We start from the raw sequence: 18,962 nt of genomic DNA, 5'->3' as shown, positions 1-18,962 counted from the left end.
CTTGATTGTCTGGTCATCCCCTGCTATGTATGTTCATGCCGTCATATTTTATTGCTGGTTGTCCATGATCTAGGTATACCATTTATATTGATCTCGTCAGCCTTAAAAGATAATAATGAAGGTTAGATGAAATGTACGTTGGTGCTCGGCAAGTGTGGTCGGGTGCTAGTCATGGCCCTTCAGTTTGGGTCGTGACAATAACTTAAATCGTACCATCACAATTTTAAATTCTAGTAGCTAGAAGGCCATTACGATCCAAATTGGCTAATTTGAGTGTTATTTGTACGTCATGTCCTTTTATAATTTTAAAATTAAGAAAATAATATATTTAAATATTTTATGTGTAAGAGATAAATTTCTTATTATATTCTTATTATTCCACGCTAACTTCACTTGCCCTTAAGATTTGGTAACACCCTTGACACGTAACTCCTCTTACACTCGTAAAAAAAAAACCATGTCAAAAAAGTCCTTAAAAAACCATAAATTAATAATTTAATGAAAAAAGAGTAACACAACAAGGATATTAGAAGACAAAAGGTACAGTAAGCATTGCATACCTAAGGCTAAGACTTAATGAGACCCCATTAACCAATCACATTTCTCCATATTCTCCCCATACCTATCTCTCTTGCCACGTGGCATCTCTTCCACCATAAAATACAATTTTCTTCCACATTATAAATTTCATATAGGAAAACATATAAATAATATTCCCATTTTATCTCCGCCATTACTTCCTCCTTCTTCCTCCAAAGCTCCGAGTCTATTCAGTAAAGCTATGGCAACTCAGTTCTAGAATATTCCATAAGTCAGTTTCTATATCTATTTCTTCCCTTGCATGCACATACAGTACACAAATGGCGAGTATTTCAGCTACACTTTCCACTGCAACTCTACCAGAGCTCAAATTTCTGTGTTCAAATTCAGCTTCTAGAAGCTTCCGTGTACCGCTCTCTAGGTTTTCATCGCGTCGGCGGAGTTTGATTCGAATTAAGGCGGTGAAGAGAGAAGAGAGTGCGGTGGTGGAAGAGAGGGATGCGGAATTGGTGAGGAAAGTGAACGGTAGTGTGAATGGAAGTGTGAAGAAGATCGATGATTTGAACGGTGCATTGTTAGTGGAGAAGTACACGAATGGTAGTGCAGGTGTGAGTGAGAGTGAAAATGAGAATTTGATGAAGTATGTGAATGGGAATGGGCATGGGAATGGTGTAGCGGCGAAGAGTAGGGACGAGATTGTGGAGGTGAAGGCGGAAGAGGTGGTTGAGAAGAAGGAGAAGAAGAAAAGTGTAGAGGAGATTGGACAAGAAGACGCTTGGTTTAAGAAGAACGATCAAGTTCAGGTATATATGTTAGCTATTTTTGGTTATACTTTTACTAGCATTTAATTTTTTCAAATGTTGTTGATTTAGACAGTCACATGACACAAGAGGGGGTGGATTGAGGTCGTTACTAATTTTGGCGCTCCCTCAAATTTTAACTAAAGATTTCTAACCTGCTGCGACTGTTACGATGGTCCTGCTTTAGTGCTTTAGTTATGTTTTTATGTGAATAATGTTGACAGCGGCGTTGAAATAGTTTGATACTGTGAATCCAAAGCATTTTGGGGTTGAGGCATAGTTGATTGACACTGATTGGTTTTATGTGAATGATCAAGTGGAGGGGTGTGTGTCTGTGCATGTTTCACTAGTGTGGTTATTGTTCTAGAAAATTTCTACTTTTAGTATCTATTGTTTTATTTAAGTGCATAGCGATGTTAATCCCAAATTTATTTGGGGTGGCTGGCAGTGATGGTTGCTACAATCAGAATGACTTGTATGTATAGTGAAGCTTTTTTGTTTGAAGGTAGTCAATGACTGTTAGCTAAATCGAGTATTACTTAAAATTAGTTGACCCTCATTTCCCTATTTACACAATGAGGTTTGGTTTAATCGGTGTCATATTTGATCAACACAACAACAACTGCACAACAATCTCAAACTTGTTTTCTTTTCTTGATATAGTTCAAGCCCGAACTAGTTGGGGTGGCTAATATTGCTGAACTAACTGTTGTATAGATATGGCATCAGAATGAGGATGACTTAGGAAAGGAAAATGTAGCTATATTTGGTTGTATTGAAAGGAAGAATAATAAGAGAATAAGACGGTGGTGTCATAGAGTTGTTATACTTTGCATGGGGATGCATGGACTTAATACTAGTGCCATGTGTGATGGTTCCTGTTGTTGTGCTCTATCATCAGTATCTCATAGCGACAAAGGCCAATTCTATGTTCTCACTTTGTCTAATCTTTTGAAGACGAGAATTATAACACATGGCCGAAAATGTTTCTTACTGGCCTTTTGGATGAAATAGTGAGCTTCTCTTATTAGAGGTATAAGATGAAGATCGTCCTGGCTGTGAGTTGACAAGTTATTGGACTGGTTATATTAAGATTATGGCTAACCAGGTCACTATATCAACCTCACATCTATTCACTTGCTGTAATGGGAAATATACCGAGAACATGATGCAGGAGGGGATTCAAAATTAGACCAGAAAGGGTTTGGAGACTCTGGTTTACACAATGAGTATTAGATCTGTTGGTTGCAGTTGGAAAGAAACTAAATGATAAAGCAGGATTTCAAATGTTTATATACAATATTGCAATTTACAGCTTAGCCTCTGTGCTTTATGGGTTCTTGTGATCTCTGTTTTATTTTTGGATGGAAGCCAGATTGTTTGACAATGCTGAATGGTTTTTGCAGGTTTCTGTCCGGCCTGGAGGCCGTTGGAACAGATTCAAAACATATTCAACAATTCAAAGGACTTTGGAGATATGGGGATCTGTTTTCACTTTTCTATTTAGGGCTTGGCTGAATAATCAAAAGTTCTCTTATCGAGGTTGGTCAATGAGATAACCCAAATTTCACAATAGCTAAAGACAGGATGATGAAAAAACCATAATTTTGCTATATTGACAAGAAAATACTCTGCTTTTTGGCACCTGTTTCAACAAGAAACAGTAAGGAATATGGCATAATGCTACTTTATGAAAAAACAGAAAACTACTCAAAGTTCACTTCAACTGATCTACATGAATAGCACTTTAGCGTTTCATTTTTTCTGCTTCCTCACTGAACTTTTCCCTACATTGAAGTGAAGATATTGGGATCCACAAACTGATGGACAGAAGATATTACCAAACTGATTCTAAAAGTAGAAATTTTCCCTACATTGAACATATTGGGATCCACAAACTAAGCTTTTCACAGACTATGGACAGAAAATGATTACCATGACACCTAAAGAATCTACTTGCCACTGTGCCCGTCATTTTTTCCCTTTATACTTAATTTTGATCTCTTTTCCTCAAACTCCACGATGATAACCTATCTATAATTGTTGATATACTTATTACACCTTCAGAAAGTCAATAATTGCCACCCCAATCTGATATGCTCAGTGATTCAACATAATCCTTTACAAATTGAATAGAAGAAAATTACCTCGCAAAGAGCTGTTGTGTTTTATTTTCAAATCTCTTGGAGATTTGACATAAAACTAAAAACAAATTGTAATTGGCCACAAAATCAATGGCTCAGTAATAATATGAAAAAGCATATTTTACGGTAACTAATACAAGGAGCTGTCTGATGCAGGTGGAATGACAGAGGCGAAAAAAGCTGAGCGGAGAAAGGTCCTCGCTAGGTGGTTAAAAGAAACTATTTTGAGATTAGGTCCTACTTTTATCAAGATTGGCCAGCAATTCTCAACAAGGGTGGATATTCTTGCTCAGGAGTATGTTGATCAGTTGTCTGAGCTTCAGGTTGGTGATGCCCTGCTCAAATTACCGTATGTTTAATCCTCTACTACACACATTTACCACAATTTGATATCTTCAATAAAGTTTGAAGATTGAGGTGTACTTGTTGTTATTTAAGTTTGAAGACATGTTTTGCTCAGTTTTTATAAGCTGGGCATCTTGCCTCATCATCAGAAATTGGTACCAAAATGAACAGTTCTGTCATATATATAGCTTGTTATTTACTTTTGCCAATCCAAATATGGTTTATTTTCCTGTTGTTTACTATTTTCTTGAGATGATTTATAATTTCTCAAGCTCGGGCATTGCTCATATGTTCCTCCTCAGAGATCTTGCAATATTTCGAATAACAGAGACTAGCAATGCATGGAAGCTTGACAGATTACTAGCAACAAAAATTACCTGTGTGCAAGAAACCTGACTCAAATATACATTGCACTAGTTTACAGAATGTGATAAAGAGGAAGACTAGGCACGTTGTTGGAGTATAAGATCCCTAGACAAATCGTTAAATATGTAATACTTGAGATGATATCAACATAAAAATAAATCAATTATGCTGCTGAAATCCATAGTCCCTGAGATGGGATATACTAACTTTGAAGTATATTATATTCTGAAAGCATATTAACCTTACTTCTAAAGTTAGCCTATATAACTAGCAACACATGCTGTGCGGTAGATTGATTTTCACCTGGATGCAGCATGCTTGATTGCTGATCTTTATCTTTTTGCAGTGTACCTTCCCTTTGTTTCCTCTTGAGATTTCTATTATTTTTCTGTCATTTCCTGTTGCTTTGCAACATATTTTATTCTTTTTCTTATAAATAGTTAATTTTCCCTGCATTATTTACTTGCAAGGCTAATTTCTGTCTGTTTAGGATCAAGTTCCTCCTTTCCCATCGGAAACTGCTGTATCAATAGTTGAAGAAGAACTTGGGGGCCCATTGGGTGATGTATTTGAAAGATTTGACCGTGAACCAATAGCTGCTGCAAGTCTTGGTAATGTTTGTGATTGTGTTATGGAAATGTATCCTTCATTCTACCAATCATTGTTCAATGTATTACAAGATAAAATATTAAAACGCTGATATATTATAATGCAGGTCAGGTGCATCGTGCAAGATTGAATGGGCAGGAAGTAGTTGTAAAAGTACAGAGGCCCGGTCTTAAGGATCTTTTTGATATCGATCTTAAAAACCTGAGGGTCAGTTTCAGATAACTTAAATGTATCTTTACATTTAACCCTTGGTTCTTTTGTGTAATTGTTTCGCTATGATATAAATTATAATCATATCTTCATTGACTGCATAGATAGAGCCCATTTTCTCTGATTTTTCTTCGTAGACTTTCCCCATCTAACTTCCATACTTTTGTCGGAGTAAGTCTCACTTCAAGTCATTTATCCATATGCTTGGTGCTATGACCTAGTTTTCATGATGAAATAAGACACCCCTCCAGGATATTCTGCACTTAACACTCGCACGAGCGGTGGCTTTTATTCATGGATATGATCACTGTTACTTCTAAGTTTCAAAAAATAAGTTATTCATTTTGACATACCTTCTTTTTACATGACATATTTCTTGCAGGTGATAGCTGAATATCTGCAGAAAATAGATCCTAAATCTGATGGTGCAAAAAGAGACTGGGTTGCAATCTATGATGAATGTGCAAGTGTCTTGTATCAGGTATTTTGTCAATTAATCATTTCTTTATAACTAAGTGAGCATGCATGTCAGTTAGCATCATGAATTCATTAATACTTTGTAAAAGGACTTCAAGATTCATTCTTCTTTCCTACTTATCTTTGATTCTTTTTGCATTTTGGAGTCTCATTGGCTTGCCATTTTTGTTTGTACAAGTTCCATTGCAAAGACATATATCTAGTGGTGAGGTCTGCCAAAAATAAGTTTTCATGGGAAAAGCTTTTCTGGTTGACTGACTTCAGAGTTTTAATTATTTCTGAATCAGCATCCTTCTCAAAAAAATTAATTCTGAATCAGCATCATCTGTTCAAGAAATTTAAATTTATTGGTCGTTAACACGAAAAAAGGTATTGGTATGTTAAGAAAAAAGGGTATTGGGATGTCATGTCTCATCAGTAGGTTTTCATTTACCAATTAGAGTTCAGGGCTTAAACGATGACAACTGGTCATCAAGGAACTCTGTATTTTATGGCTTTGTATCAACTGGCAATCTTGAATTGAAGTAGTTTATAAGTTTCTCTAGTGATTGACTGACCTGCATTCTGGTGCTATTATTTTATTTGATATTTACTTCAATAGTCAAATGCTGCTGAATCTTTTCCAGGATCAATGTGTTGCTGTCTTACTTGATTAATCTTTCAAGCTGTAAGTTTTTCTAATAAGAGATGTTATTTTATGAGTTTTGCAGGAGATTGATTACACTAAGGAAGCTGCTAACGCTGAACTGTTTGCAAGTAACTTCAAGAACATGGATTATGTGAAAGTCCCAACGATATACTGGGAATATACCACACCACAGGTTCAAACAATCAGTAATCATGATCTATGTTGCGCGGACTCTTCAAAATGTTGCCGCACCCGTGTCGGATTCTCTAAAAATACACTACTTTTGGAGTATCCGACACGCACCCAGCGACATTTTCGGAGAGTCCGAGCAACATAGATCATGATGGTTTAACTTATTAACATTGAATTCTTTCCATACCCCATTTTACTTGAATGATATTTTTCATTGCTTTCAGGTTTTGACAATGGAGTATGTCCCAGGCATTAAAATAAACAGGATACAAGCCTTAGATCAATTGGGTGTTGATAGGAAAAGGTCAGCTCAAAGTTATGCTATTCAATTTGTAGAAATTTGTAAATTTACCCATATCCTTCAATTTTGTCCATGTACTGGTGCTGTAACCGTGTCAGAGATACATGTTGCTTCACAGGAAGTACGCAAAAATTGGATGTGTTTTGTCAATTCATTCTTGTATCTCTGATAGCAACATTGAGCAGGTACTAAGTAGTTATTATAGGGCTGAAAATATATTCATTTGCACTTCTCCTGATTGTTGATCAGGTTAGGGAGGTATGCGGTTGAATCCTATCTGGAGCAGATCCTGTCTCATGGCTTTTTCCATGCTGATCCAGTAAGATTTCTTACTGACATTCATAGTTCTTCTGCTCTAGTATGACTTACAATTCATACTGTGACAAACAAAGTATGGAAGAATCAAAGTTGGTATCTTATTCCATGAAGTGATACATATATATACATGTACGTAGGATCCTAACTATGGAAAGAAGTAAAAGGAAAATCCTAAAATCTGCTATCAAATCTCAATACTTATTCTATCTATGTATAGTACAAGTAATCTGTCTACATTCATTCTTTATGTCTACATTCATTCTTTAACACTCCCCCTCAAGCTGGAGCATAGATATTAATCATGCCCAGCTTGTTGCAAAGATAATTAACTCGAGTTCCATTTAATGCCTTTGTGAATACATCAGCCAATTGCTCTCCTGTCTTCACGTAACTAGTAGAAATCAAGTTTTCCTGAATCTTCTCACGAATAAAGTGACAGTCAACTTCAATATGTTTTGTCCTTTCATGATACACCGGATTTGAGGTGATATGAAGAGTGGCTTGATTATCACACCAAAGTTTTGCTGGTGTAGTATGCTTTATCCCAATTTCCGTGAGAAGGTGATGTATCCACATAACCTCACACGTAGTCTGTGCCATAGCCCTGTATTCGGATTTTGCACTGGATCGAGATACAACATTTTGTTTCTTACTTCTCCATGATACCAGGTTTCCACCCACAAAGACACAATAGCCGGTAGTAGACCTTCTATCAATTTTGGATCCAACCCAATCCGCATCTGCAAAACACTCAATGTGAGATTGCCCACGATTGCTGTATAATATGCCAAGTCCAGGGGCTCCTTTTAAGTAACATAGAATCTGTTCCAGTGCTGCCCAATGTTTGACCATAGGAGCGGACATAAACTGGTTAACAACACTTACAGCAAAAGCAATATCTGGACGAGTTACAGTGAGATAGTTTAATCTCCCAACTAACCTCCTGTATCTACCTGGATCATTAAATGGATCGCCATCATCTTTCATAAGATGCAAATTAGGAACCACTGGAGTACTGCAAGGCTTGGCAGCCAACTTACCAGTTTCTGCCAGTAAGTCAAGAATATACTTTCTCTGAGATAGAAAAATCCCCTTCTTGCATCTATTTACTTCTACTCCCAAGAAATATTTCAGTTGTCCCAAGTCTTTCGTATGAAACTTAGTATGCAAGAAAGACTTGAGAGAAGAGATTCCTGCATAATCACTTCCGGTAATAACAATGTCATCAACATATACAACCAGGAGAATAGATCCAGCTGTTGATTGCCTGTAGAAGACTGAATGATCACATTTGCTCTTTTTCAGCCCAAATTCTTGAACTACCTCACTAAATTTTCCAAACCAAGCCCGGGGACTCTGCTTCAAGCCATACAAGGACTTCTTCAAATGACAGATCTTCCCGTACTCCCCCTGAGCAACAAAACCAGGTGGTTGCTCCATATACACCTCTTCATGAAGATCACCATGAAAAAAGGCATTCTTAATGTCCAATTGATGCAAAGGCAAATTCTCAGAAGCTGCTAGAGAAATGAACAAGCGGACAGAAGTAAGTTTGGCAACCGGAGAGAAGGTGTCAGAATAATCTACTCCATAAGTCTGAGCATACCCTTTGGCTATAAGTCTGGCCTTAAGTGTCGCTACAGAACCATCTGTCTGGCCTTAAGTCTCGCTACAGAACCATCTGGATTAACTTTGACCGTGAAGACCCATTTGCATCCCACTGCTTTCTTTCCACTAGGTAAATTCACTAAATCCCAAGTATGGTTTTCCTCGAAGGCATGTATTTCCTCAAGCATGGCTTCAGACCATCAAGGATGATTCAAAGCCTCTTTCACTATTTTGGGTATAGAAATGGAGTCTAGAGACGCAATCAAAGATCTAGACGCAGGGGATAAGTGATCGTAGGAAACAAAATTAGCAATAGAATATGTGGATTTGCAAGTACGTGTTCCTTTGCGTAAAGCAATAGGAAGGTCAAGGTCTTCTGGAGGATCAGGCGGAAGAGGATCAGATGACGAAGGAACTGATGCAGGACCTGTATCATTTGTTTCTCGCCTCCGCGAGTAAACTTGAACAATTGGTGTTCTTGCTAACACAGTTGGAGCAGGTGCTGAAGGCAGAATAGTTTGGTGCTCGATAGAAGGCAAGAGATGGAGAAACATCATCTGATTGTTCTGTCAAAGTACGGGTAACCTGATATACTAGCCACTCATCTTCCTCCCCCTGACTTGTAGAGATGGGAGGTGCATAAAAGAATGGTATAGTCTCTGAAAACACTACATCAGTTGACACTAGATATTTGCCAAGTTCAGTAGAATAACACCGATACCCCTTCTGAAGGCGAGAATAACTAAGAAAAACACACTTCAATGCCTTGGGATCCAGCTTGGTAATAGATGGTCGAACATCTCGAACATAAACATGTGCTTCCAAACACCTTAGGTTCCACGGGAAATAATGACTTGTTTGGAAAAAGAACACTGTAAGGCATATTGCCACCAAGAACAGTAGATGGCATGCGTTAATACAAAAGCAAGCCGTGGAGACCGCATCAACCCAGAACTGTTTAGGAACCTTCATTTGGAACAAAAGTGCCCGAGCTGTCTCAAGTAGATGCCTATTCTTCCTCTCAGCAACTCCATTTTGAGAGGGTGTATCAACATATGTAGTACACCATGTTGTCTCATGTAGGACTGAAATAACTCTGACATGTATTCTTTAGTGTTATCACTCCTTAGAATATGCACTGAAGCATTGAATTGAGTTTTGACTTCAGCACAGAAGGCAGAAAAGTGAGTAAACACTTTAGAGCGACTCTTCATAAAGTAAATCCAAGTCATCCGGGAAAAATCATCTACAAAAGTGACAAAATACTTATGCCCAGTTTTAAAAACAACAGGACACGGTCCCCAAACATCAGAATGAACTGACTCAAAAGCTGACTCGGCTTGCTTATTAACCCTTGGACCTAACGAGATGCGATGATATTTTGCAAATCGACATGACTCACAATCCAATGAAGAAATATTTTGAAATTGAGGACAGAGCTTCTTCAACAAAGGCAGAGAGGGATGCCCCAATCGACAATGTGCTTCAAAAGGAGACACGATACTGGAGCATGCAATAGACTGTGGCTCCCATTCATCAAGGATATAGAGATCATTAGATAAATATCCTTTACCAATAATCTGTTTCATCATAAGATCTAGAAACAAATAATGATTGGGAAAGAACGCTACACAACAATTAAGGTCTCTAGTGATTTTACTAACAGAAATCAAATTAAAGGCCAAGTTTGGTAGACTTAATACAGATGACAGGGTAATAGAGGAAGTTGGTCCCAGAGTCCCAGATTCAACACTGCTACAAGTTGTTCCATCAGCTACAGTAACTGAAGAGGGTGCCTTGTGTGATCGAAAGCTAGAAAAAACATTCGGATTACCTGTCATGTGATTTGTGGCACCAGAATCAATCACCCATTTATTTGAAAAGGTGATAAGACATGTCTTATCTGACCCAGCAAAAGCAGTAACTGAAAAAGATTCCTTCATTGATTTATAATATTGAAGGAACTTAAGAAACTCATCTGAGACCAAGATTGCTGGACTAAGAATTGCAACACTATTTCTTCCTTGCTTACTGTATATAGTCATTCTAATAAAACTCACGAAATATATTCAAGAAGAGATTAACTAAGTTCCAAGCAGATAGCCAATAAAGATATACTCCACTAGAAATATGACCAAACCAAAGAACCAATGATGCACCAACAAATCACACAAACCGGTAATATACTCCACCAGGAAATATAACTAAGAATAATGAAGTATATTCCACCACTAAAAGAACCTTGCTCCAACTTAGGAGTAGGGGCTCTAGAGCTTTTTCCGCAGGCTGCTATGCTAGAATTCCACGAACAGGTTTAGAGTAGTCAATTCAAGACTTATAGTAGGACTTTCTCTACTGGGGAGCTTTCGACCTTTCTTTCTTCCTTTGGAAATAGGGAAGTTAGAAGGGATGTCTTGGAAGGGACAATAAGAAATACTAGATTATCTTCAGATTCCAATAGGTAGGTAGCTGCGAAGGACCAAATCAAGATGGAAGGAACAAAGTTAGATGGAAATTAATAACCTGGGACTTTCAGATGAGACTGTTAATGAGCAACACTTCTGGGAGCAAGAAAGCCTTCTCAAATTGTGGTCAGTCGAGTAGAAACCACCAGACACACACTGAAAATAATGATGTGACCTAGGAACAATGAACCAAGTCTCCAACCGATCTCTCACGCACCCTCACGCGCCGTCGAGACAGATTATGTCAAAATTCCTCGGCCGGTGCGTGGGCTTCACAAACAATGAATCCGATCACCAGATTCTGGAAACATATATATCAAAAGGATTGATGGTGAGTTACTTCGCCAGACCAAAAGACTCTCCTAAAACCGGTCAAGTTCCAGTGACACCGTTTATTTCTCGGCCGGATTTCAAACTTAACACCGGCTCTGATATCATGTGACAAACAAGGTATGGAAGAATCAAAGTTGGTATCTTATTCCATGAAGTGATACATGTATATACATGTACATAGGATCCTAACTATGGAAAGAAGTAAAAGGAAAATCCTAAAAATCTGCTATCAAATCTCAATACTTATTCTATTTATGTATAGTACAAGTAATCTGTCTACATTAATTCTTTATGTCTACATTCATTCTTTAACACATACTTTGTAACCGAATAACAACGTACAATAGATCTCTCCGTCTGAGATATTCAATGAACTGGTATATGAATTTTCCTCCTTCCTTTGTTTTCCTTCTACCTGTCATTTAATTTGCATCCTCATTGTTTACCTGGTTGCATCACCATGTTTGATTCCTTCTAACTGATAAGAAAATGGACCTTGGGCCAAACTCAACCCCAAAAATTAGTTCATGAGGTGAGGATTGCCCAAGATTATATAATGAGACCAATTACTCCATTAACCACCAATGTGGGAAATCTAACGCCCACAACACGTCCAGGACCAAACATCTGGAACGTGGACAATATGGGGCCCAACATCGGGTAAACCAAGAATTGGGATGTGTTTGTCTCTGATGCCATGATAAGAAAATGGATCTTGGGCCTAACTCGATCCCAAAAGCTAGGTCAGGAGGTGAAGATTGTCCAAGACCGTATAAGGAGACTAATTACTCCATCCACCACTGATGTGGGAAATCTAACACTAACCATTCAACTCCCGAGCGGTATAAACTGCAAATGGAAGCTTGTGTTGATCGATGGAGGAAAGTTATTTCGTTAACTCTTGGTAATTACCACATTCACTAGGATAGGACCAAGTAACTAATTTAGAGAGATACCTTTGGAGCTTCACCTTCCAACGACATCACCAACCAATTAGTATTTGTTGAACACAAAATTAAGTAATTAAAAGGGCGTTCTCTCTAACAACTTAAGCTTTTTCATGAGATGGTCACACTTTTCTTAACATGGTATTTAGAGCAGATAGAGGTCTTGGTTTAGAAGGAATTTCCACGTGCTTGACTTATGAAAGAGAATCATGCCTGCACGTGAGGGGGCATGTTGAAGACATAATTAAGCAATCAAACGTGTGCTTTCTCATACAACTTAAGCTTTTAGATGAGATGGTCACACACTTCAACAATATTTTAAGATGTTGATGTATTTACTCATTTATAAGTTGAACATTGTTTTCATCTTACTACTTATCTTACCCTTATTCTCATATATGTGAAGTGTCGAAATGAAGGTTTCTCAAAGAAAGTTGGTGTTTATTTAATTTTCATGCAGCATCCTGGAAATATAGCTGTGGATGATGTCAATGGCGGAAGGCTGATCTTTTATGATTTTGGAATGATGGGAAGGTATATAGTTGAACCTTTTCATCTGAGAAATATAAATAACTCTGAAGTTCTCCAACCTAAAACTTGTCAGTTCTCACTTACTCTAGCATGTTGCAGCATAAGTCCTAATATTAGAGAAGGATTGCTGGAAACATTCTATGGAGTTTATGAGAAAGATCCAGATAAGGTGATCACACTTAAAGTTCCTAGGGTTGCTATTTCTTTCTTTTATTGTTCTGTCACTGTTCTACCTACCCGCATAAATGCTTGGCTAAAGATCACTTTGAAATGCAGGTCGTGCAAGCAGCGATTCAAATGGGTGTTCTGGTGCCTACTGGTGACATGACTGCTGTCAGACGAACTGCACAGTTTTTCCTTAACAGGTACTTGCCCGCATCATATCTGTCAACTTTAATATTGTTAAAAGTGAAATTGAATGTTGAGACTGCCAAAATTAAGCCCATTGTCGGCAGAATTTAAATTACTAATCAGTTCGTCCTTTATAGTAACACCTGAGATTGTGGGCTGATGTCCATGATGTGGTTTGGGGTGTGTGAATATTTGTTTAGGCTCTGCTCTCGTATACATTAATGAAGTGTAAAGTTTGTTTGCAAACTGGTGAATTAGAATCCATGAGAAGTGTTTGTTTCGGCAAAGGGATTTTTCCCTTTTTCTTTTTCCTCTCTTTACCTTTATCTCTTTTTCTTAATCAGTTATTATCTTGGATTATGTGTTGTACATCAACTTGTTAGCCCCCCTAAATATTTGTGTTCAAGATGTGACTAATAGATATACTCGGAGGAACTTTCCTTCTTCGGGTAAAAAATTTGGTCCATCTTCGATAAAATTTCCAACAGGTAGGTTATGAGAGATGGATCGTTCTATTTTTGACAAGTAATAAGATTTTATCAACAAAATGATGAAGCCTGTATACTAGAGGTATACACCGATCAACTATAGGGCAAGCATTCCCTCCTACAAAGTGCCAACCTGTATTTATACAAATAGGAATCTCTTATATGATGCAACAAAGTGCAAACGGAAACTAGCTTGAACGAAAAGGCCTTCTCCGATCTTTGGAAAGCCCATCGGTTTCTTTTGCACTATATACTCCACATCGCAGCTTGTGGTTTTATATTCCATGTTCGTTTTCTTTGATCCTTTCTGCCTCTCAATTTTCAACTTGAGAAGCTCCTTAAGAGTTGTGGGCATTTCCAACCTACCTTTGAACAACCTGTTGGAAGAGATTCCACTACCTCGTAGTCATTTTGCAGTGGATGGGCAGGTGGCTAACATCCACTCCTGCTCCTTTACACAAGAAACACCAGCTAATGTGAATCTTTCTTTTCCGCATGTGTATTGGCTTCTTCGGAGTTCGCTATTCACTTGATACATCATTTCAAACGAACTTGACATGTAGTAGATGATTTCCCTTTTTTCCCATTTCTTCTATTATCTTTCTGTTCCCCTCCATTCAGCTAAAGTATGTTAAAGTTTAGGTCCTTTACTGCAAAAAGTGTCAATTTGACTCTCATTTCATGGCTAACTGTGACCAAAACCTAAGCTACATTGATTGAGTTATTTTAGACTTTCTATTCACAAGGTGCTTTGTAATGTGCATCATCATTCACATGATTTACAACATTTGGACCGAACTTGAAATGTAGTAAATCCTTTCCCCTTTTTCCCCTCAGTTCTTCTATTATCTTTCTGTTTCCCTCCAATCAGCTAAAGTGTGTCGAATTTCAGGTCCTTTACTGCAAAAATGTCATTTTGACTCTCATTTCATGGCTAACTGTGACTAAAACCTAAGCTACATTGATTCTGAGCTATTTTGGACCTTGATGAATAATAACTCCTCCTGTAAGTGTTTAAATTGATTGAAGCTTAACAGTTGAAATTTTGCAGCTTTGAAGAGCGCCTTGCAGCACAAAGAAAGGAGAGAGAAATGGCACAAGCAGAACTTGGGTTCAAAAAGCCATTAAGCAAGGAGGAACAAATGGAGAAAAAGAAGCAACGGTTGGCTGCAATTGGTAATTCACTTGTCGTATCTTCCTTGTCTGGTCTACGTATCAAACTTTTTTGTGTTAGCTTGTTCTATTCCTTTGTCCTCTTTACTTCGGTGCGTTCTGGGGGGTTTTCAGGGGAACGAAAAAAACCAACGTGTTTTTACTGCTTGGTCCCCACCCTTTCCCAACCCCAACTCCCCCCGGGCCATAAGAGGTAAAAGGCAAAGAGAAGGAACAAGTAAAATTAGAAGATATATTCAGATGCTAGTTAGCTATTCACTTTGCTCATAGCCTTTCATACTTTTTATTCACAAACAGGTGAAGATCTATTAAGCATTGCAGCAGATCAGCCATTCCGGTTTCCTGCCACATTCACTTTTGTGGTTAGAGCATTTTCAGGTACTTCCGTCCCAGCTTACCGTTCCTTATAATTGTACTGCTTATGGCGTTCAACTTCTTATAACAGAAACTGTTATTATTATCAGTTCTGGATGGCATTGGAAAGGGTCTTGATCCACGATTTGATATCACTGAGATTGCCAAACCGTGAGTACAGCACGATACAGAACTTTTTTTTTTTGAGTGGGATTTTACTGGGTATGTTGTTGTTGTTGTTTTGTTTTGTAATTTTTCTCTCCTTTTCTAACATAAAATTTTACGCTGCTATATAGCTATGCTCTAGAGTTGCTTAGGTTTCGTGAAGCTGGTGTTGAAGTTGTGCTAAAGGTAAACCTAATAAAAGTTCGAAACTATATGCAAGTTTTGTTTTTCATATTGTGCTTAAGTTTTAATGATTTATCTTTCTGACTTCCAGGACTTCAGGAACAGATGGGATAGACAATCTCGTGCATTTTACAACTTGTTCAGGCAGGCTGATAGAGTTGAGAGACTTGCTGAAATCATCCAGCGATTGGTAGATATCATGCAATATTTTAGAATTAAATTAAAATTTGATCACAGATCCATATTTTTTCAGTCTAGTATTTTATCCATTTATATCTTATTCTGATATCCTTACAGGAGCAAGGTGATCTTAAGCTTCGGGTTAGAGCTTTAGAATCTGAAAGGGCTTTCCAACGTGTTGCAGCTGTCCAGAAAACAATTGGAAGTGTAAGTTGTCATACACTCTGGTACAGTTTTCAAATTAATTTTCATGTGAAATTTGATGTACTCTTTTAATCAAGAAATGTACAACATGTTTGTTGTGTTAGTCTTCTATATCAAGATAAAGTAATGCTGTGGAATGGAGCTTTCTCTTAGACCCTGCCTTTTGGGCCATTTGCTGGTTTTTTTTTTTTTGGGTTGGGGGGGGGGGGGGAGAGGTTGACTAAAGGTGGAAATAATATCTATAAGCACATAAGTTTGTTGCACTTTCTGCCTTCTCATTGTTTCAATTCTTAATGACTCGGGTCTTTATCTCATATGTTTGTATATTCATCTCAACAGGCAGTTGCAGCTGGAAGCTTGGTTAACCTAGCTACAATGTTGTATCTCAATTCCATCCGTGTAAGTATTGCATCTTTTTTTTTTTAATAAGTATTGCATCTTCACTTGTATATTTTAAGTTTTTCTCTTGCCATACTGATGTGTAACTTGCACACATCTTCATTTTTCAGATGCCTTCTATTATAGCATATGCTGTCTGTGCATTCTTTGGGTTCCAAGTCCTCTTTGGCCTTCTGAAAGTTAAGAAATTGGATGAACGAGAGAAATTGATCACTGGAACAGCTTAAACAAATGGTGAGCAACTCTTCTCTAATTTAGGACTGACATAGGGGCGGAAAAACTCTTAAATTTTATGAAGCCTTTAGTGACTTACATTACATGAAAAGTTTCTACCTCTATATCACAAGTTAAAAAGTAAGAAGATTTTTCAGGTAATTTACATTTTTGTACTAGAGTTGGTATTGGCTACTAATAATTTCAAGGATGATTAAAGTTAAGCTTCAGATGCTTCTATAATGGTAGAGTCAGTAAGACATTTTGATATAGGGAGAAATGCATCCATATTAAAACTTGAAAATCAATAGAACTTGGGTCTTCACGCAATTAATCAGATTTATGGCTTTGCAGTTCTAGATTTTGATAGATAACTTACCCCTCCAAGTGGAAAGTAAAAGAGTTGACTCATGAAGGATAGAAACAAATTACTGTAAAAATTCTTTTTCATGGGCTTCATCTAAACATGTGTAAGGCTTTTTGATTAAACCTAAAAAAAGCTTCTATTATATATCCTTTTGGGTTGAGTACATGTACAAGTGTGCAAACAAAAGTAGGGTTCAAATAGCAAAATTCCAGAAAGAGCATTTCAATAAGAGGAAAGTTTGAAGAAGAAAGATTCTTCCTAGCTCTCTTCCTTAATCTTGGTACTTCTTTCCTTATTCAGATCCTCATTTTCCTTAGAAGTCTGGATCTTCCTTTAATTGCTCAATTAATCAATAAGCATCCTTTGATAAATCAATCCTGCAAAACAAGAATAGCCGCAATCACTATTCATATTTTTTATTAAAATTCCAAAGAAGTTTGGTTTTTTCCTAGAGTATAATATAGAGATGTGAAACCCCTGGGCTAACACTTTATAGATTTTTTCTAGAGCATAATATGGATGAATTTAATGATTGTCAGAATTTTTCATGACGGAAGGAGCTTCATCCTTTTCACTATGTGTTCCAAAAGTTTGTCTAGTAGCACATGTTAGATTTCTCTTTTGGATCTTCAATTTTTTCCTTTTTGGTTGAACGTTTAGCTGTTCAATTAGCACACAACTTTCTTACATTCTTTTGTTTAATATGATAGAACTTCTTTCCAATCCTCGGTTATTGGATATACATACAATAGATTAGCAAAAAAGAAAAGAGTATCTGAGGTTGTTGAGGCACAGATTTCATTTATTTCAGTGTGGATATGTTAAGTTGGTTTTGTAATTTCCATATTAATATTTGGTATATATGATTTCTCTTATCAATCTTTTGTTGGATTGCTTGGCCTGAGAGGGTTGGGATCCAAAGAAAAAATAGATAGTCCTGTGAACAGATCATTCTATGATCATCTCTGCAGTTTTAAGCGAAACAGCAACATAAAATACAAATTAACAGACATCTCTGCTCTACATGTAAAGTGCAAATAATGTTTATGCTTACTCTAACTTGATTAAATTGGAATCGTGTTACAGTTGGCCATTGTACTTCACAGGTTACCCTGGGAGATCATATATGGGAACTGCTATTCCAGTAATCCTGGAAAAAGCAGAAATAACGTGGAGGAGACTCAACGGATCGTTGAGTATTTATAGAGCACGCCCATGGCCAAGAATTGCCAGTTTTGTCATTCAGCTTTAAGATGCATCACGTGGTAAGGCTTCCAATGTGGAGGTTAACTTTCTAATTTTGTTGGCCTAACAGATTGTTGTATTTGCCCATCTCCACTAGCGAGCACTCCTGTGAAGTAGACCGAGGAAGAAATAATTCATGTCGTATAATACCCATTTTGACCTTCTATAGCCTTAGTGTATAGGTATACAAAATCTAGGAGATAAATGTAACTAATGTTAGCCTTGTCTACCTTCAACCTTATTCGTGGAGTTCGATTCCCTTAAATTTGTGTATAATACAACGTGAGAAGCAATGTCATAAAAGTACTCTAGGGATCAAAGATGGCATTGAGCTAACCGTACTTTGTATTGGTTTTTTGTATTTGTATTAGTATATCATTTGTACTATTTAGTTTGAATTGCAAGAACGTCAAAAAATACAATGTTGGAAGACATCTCATAAGTATACTTCAATTAAGGAGCAGATGGTAGGAAGACTTCTTGGAGTATGTATACAATTTCAACTTATTTAAAAGTTACAAATAGTGAGAGGTGACTGACCTCGAAACTGCAGGGAGATGATTGCCATATGAACTTTGTAATTTTTATATCACTATAAGCTGAGAATTTTCCTATGTTGCTTCATTTTTAATCTTCTGTAGTATCTTATGGTATGTGTCTCTAGAATCTAATTCTTTCTTGTTTCCTCTTTCATCCACCAACATGGTGGATCCTCTAAACTTCTGTCCTTTAAACTCATTTTTTATTATTTATCATTGTCGGACAAAACATACTTTGGATGAAGTGCTTGAGCTGTACCATGTGCTAGATAACATTAAAAACAATT

The 18,962-nt window shown here is 37.2% G+C and overlaps 1 protein-coding gene across 3 annotated transcripts; it reads left to right on the top strand.

Annotated features, from left to right (window-relative positions):
- The first annotated feature begins 686 nt into the window (after positions 1 to 686).
- Positions 687 to 18,750, top strand: LOC107781573 (protein ACTIVITY OF BC1 COMPLEX KINASE 8, chloroplastic). Of its 3 annotated transcripts, none has more exons than XM_016602300.2 (21): positions 687 to 1,343; positions 2,747 to 2,882; positions 3,641 to 3,807; positions 4,686 to 4,806; positions 4,911 to 5,011; positions 5,397 to 5,495; positions 6,202 to 6,312; positions 6,536 to 6,615; positions 6,862 to 6,931; positions 12,744 to 12,817; positions 12,914 to 12,983; positions 13,091 to 13,179; positions 14,705 to 14,829; positions 15,124 to 15,204; positions 15,291 to 15,351; positions 15,477 to 15,531; positions 15,620 to 15,718; positions 15,826 to 15,915; positions 16,252 to 16,311; positions 16,422 to 16,545; positions 17,998 to 18,750. In XM_016602300.2, the coding sequence occupies exons 1-20, from the start codon at positions 861 to 863 to the stop codon at positions 16,536 to 16,538; spliced, it is 2,289 nt and encodes a 762-aa protein (XP_016457786.1). In that variant the 5' UTR covers positions 687 to 860; the 3' UTR covers positions 16,539 to 16,545; positions 17,998 to 18,750. The 3 variants fall into 3 exon arrangements, 2 of the variants coding, with proteins under 2 accessions (XP_016457786.1, XP_016457785.1); XR_012696540.1 differs by having other exon boundaries at positions 688 to 1,343; positions 14,705 to 14,918; positions 15,074 to 15,204; positions 17,998 to 18,523; XM_016602299.2 differs by having other exon boundaries at positions 688 to 1,343; positions 17,978 to 18,750.
- Positions 18,751 to 18,962: the final 212 nt, after the last annotated feature.

The sequence above is a fragment of the Nicotiana tabacum genome, chromosome 11 (genome assembly GCF_000715075.1).
Source record: "Nicotiana tabacum cultivar K326 chromosome 11, ASM71507v2, whole genome shotgun sequence".
NCBI lineage: Eukaryota > Viridiplantae > Streptophyta > Magnoliopsida > Solanales > Solanaceae > Nicotiana > Nicotiana tabacum.
This window is presented reverse-complemented; position numbering and strand designations above follow the sequence as displayed.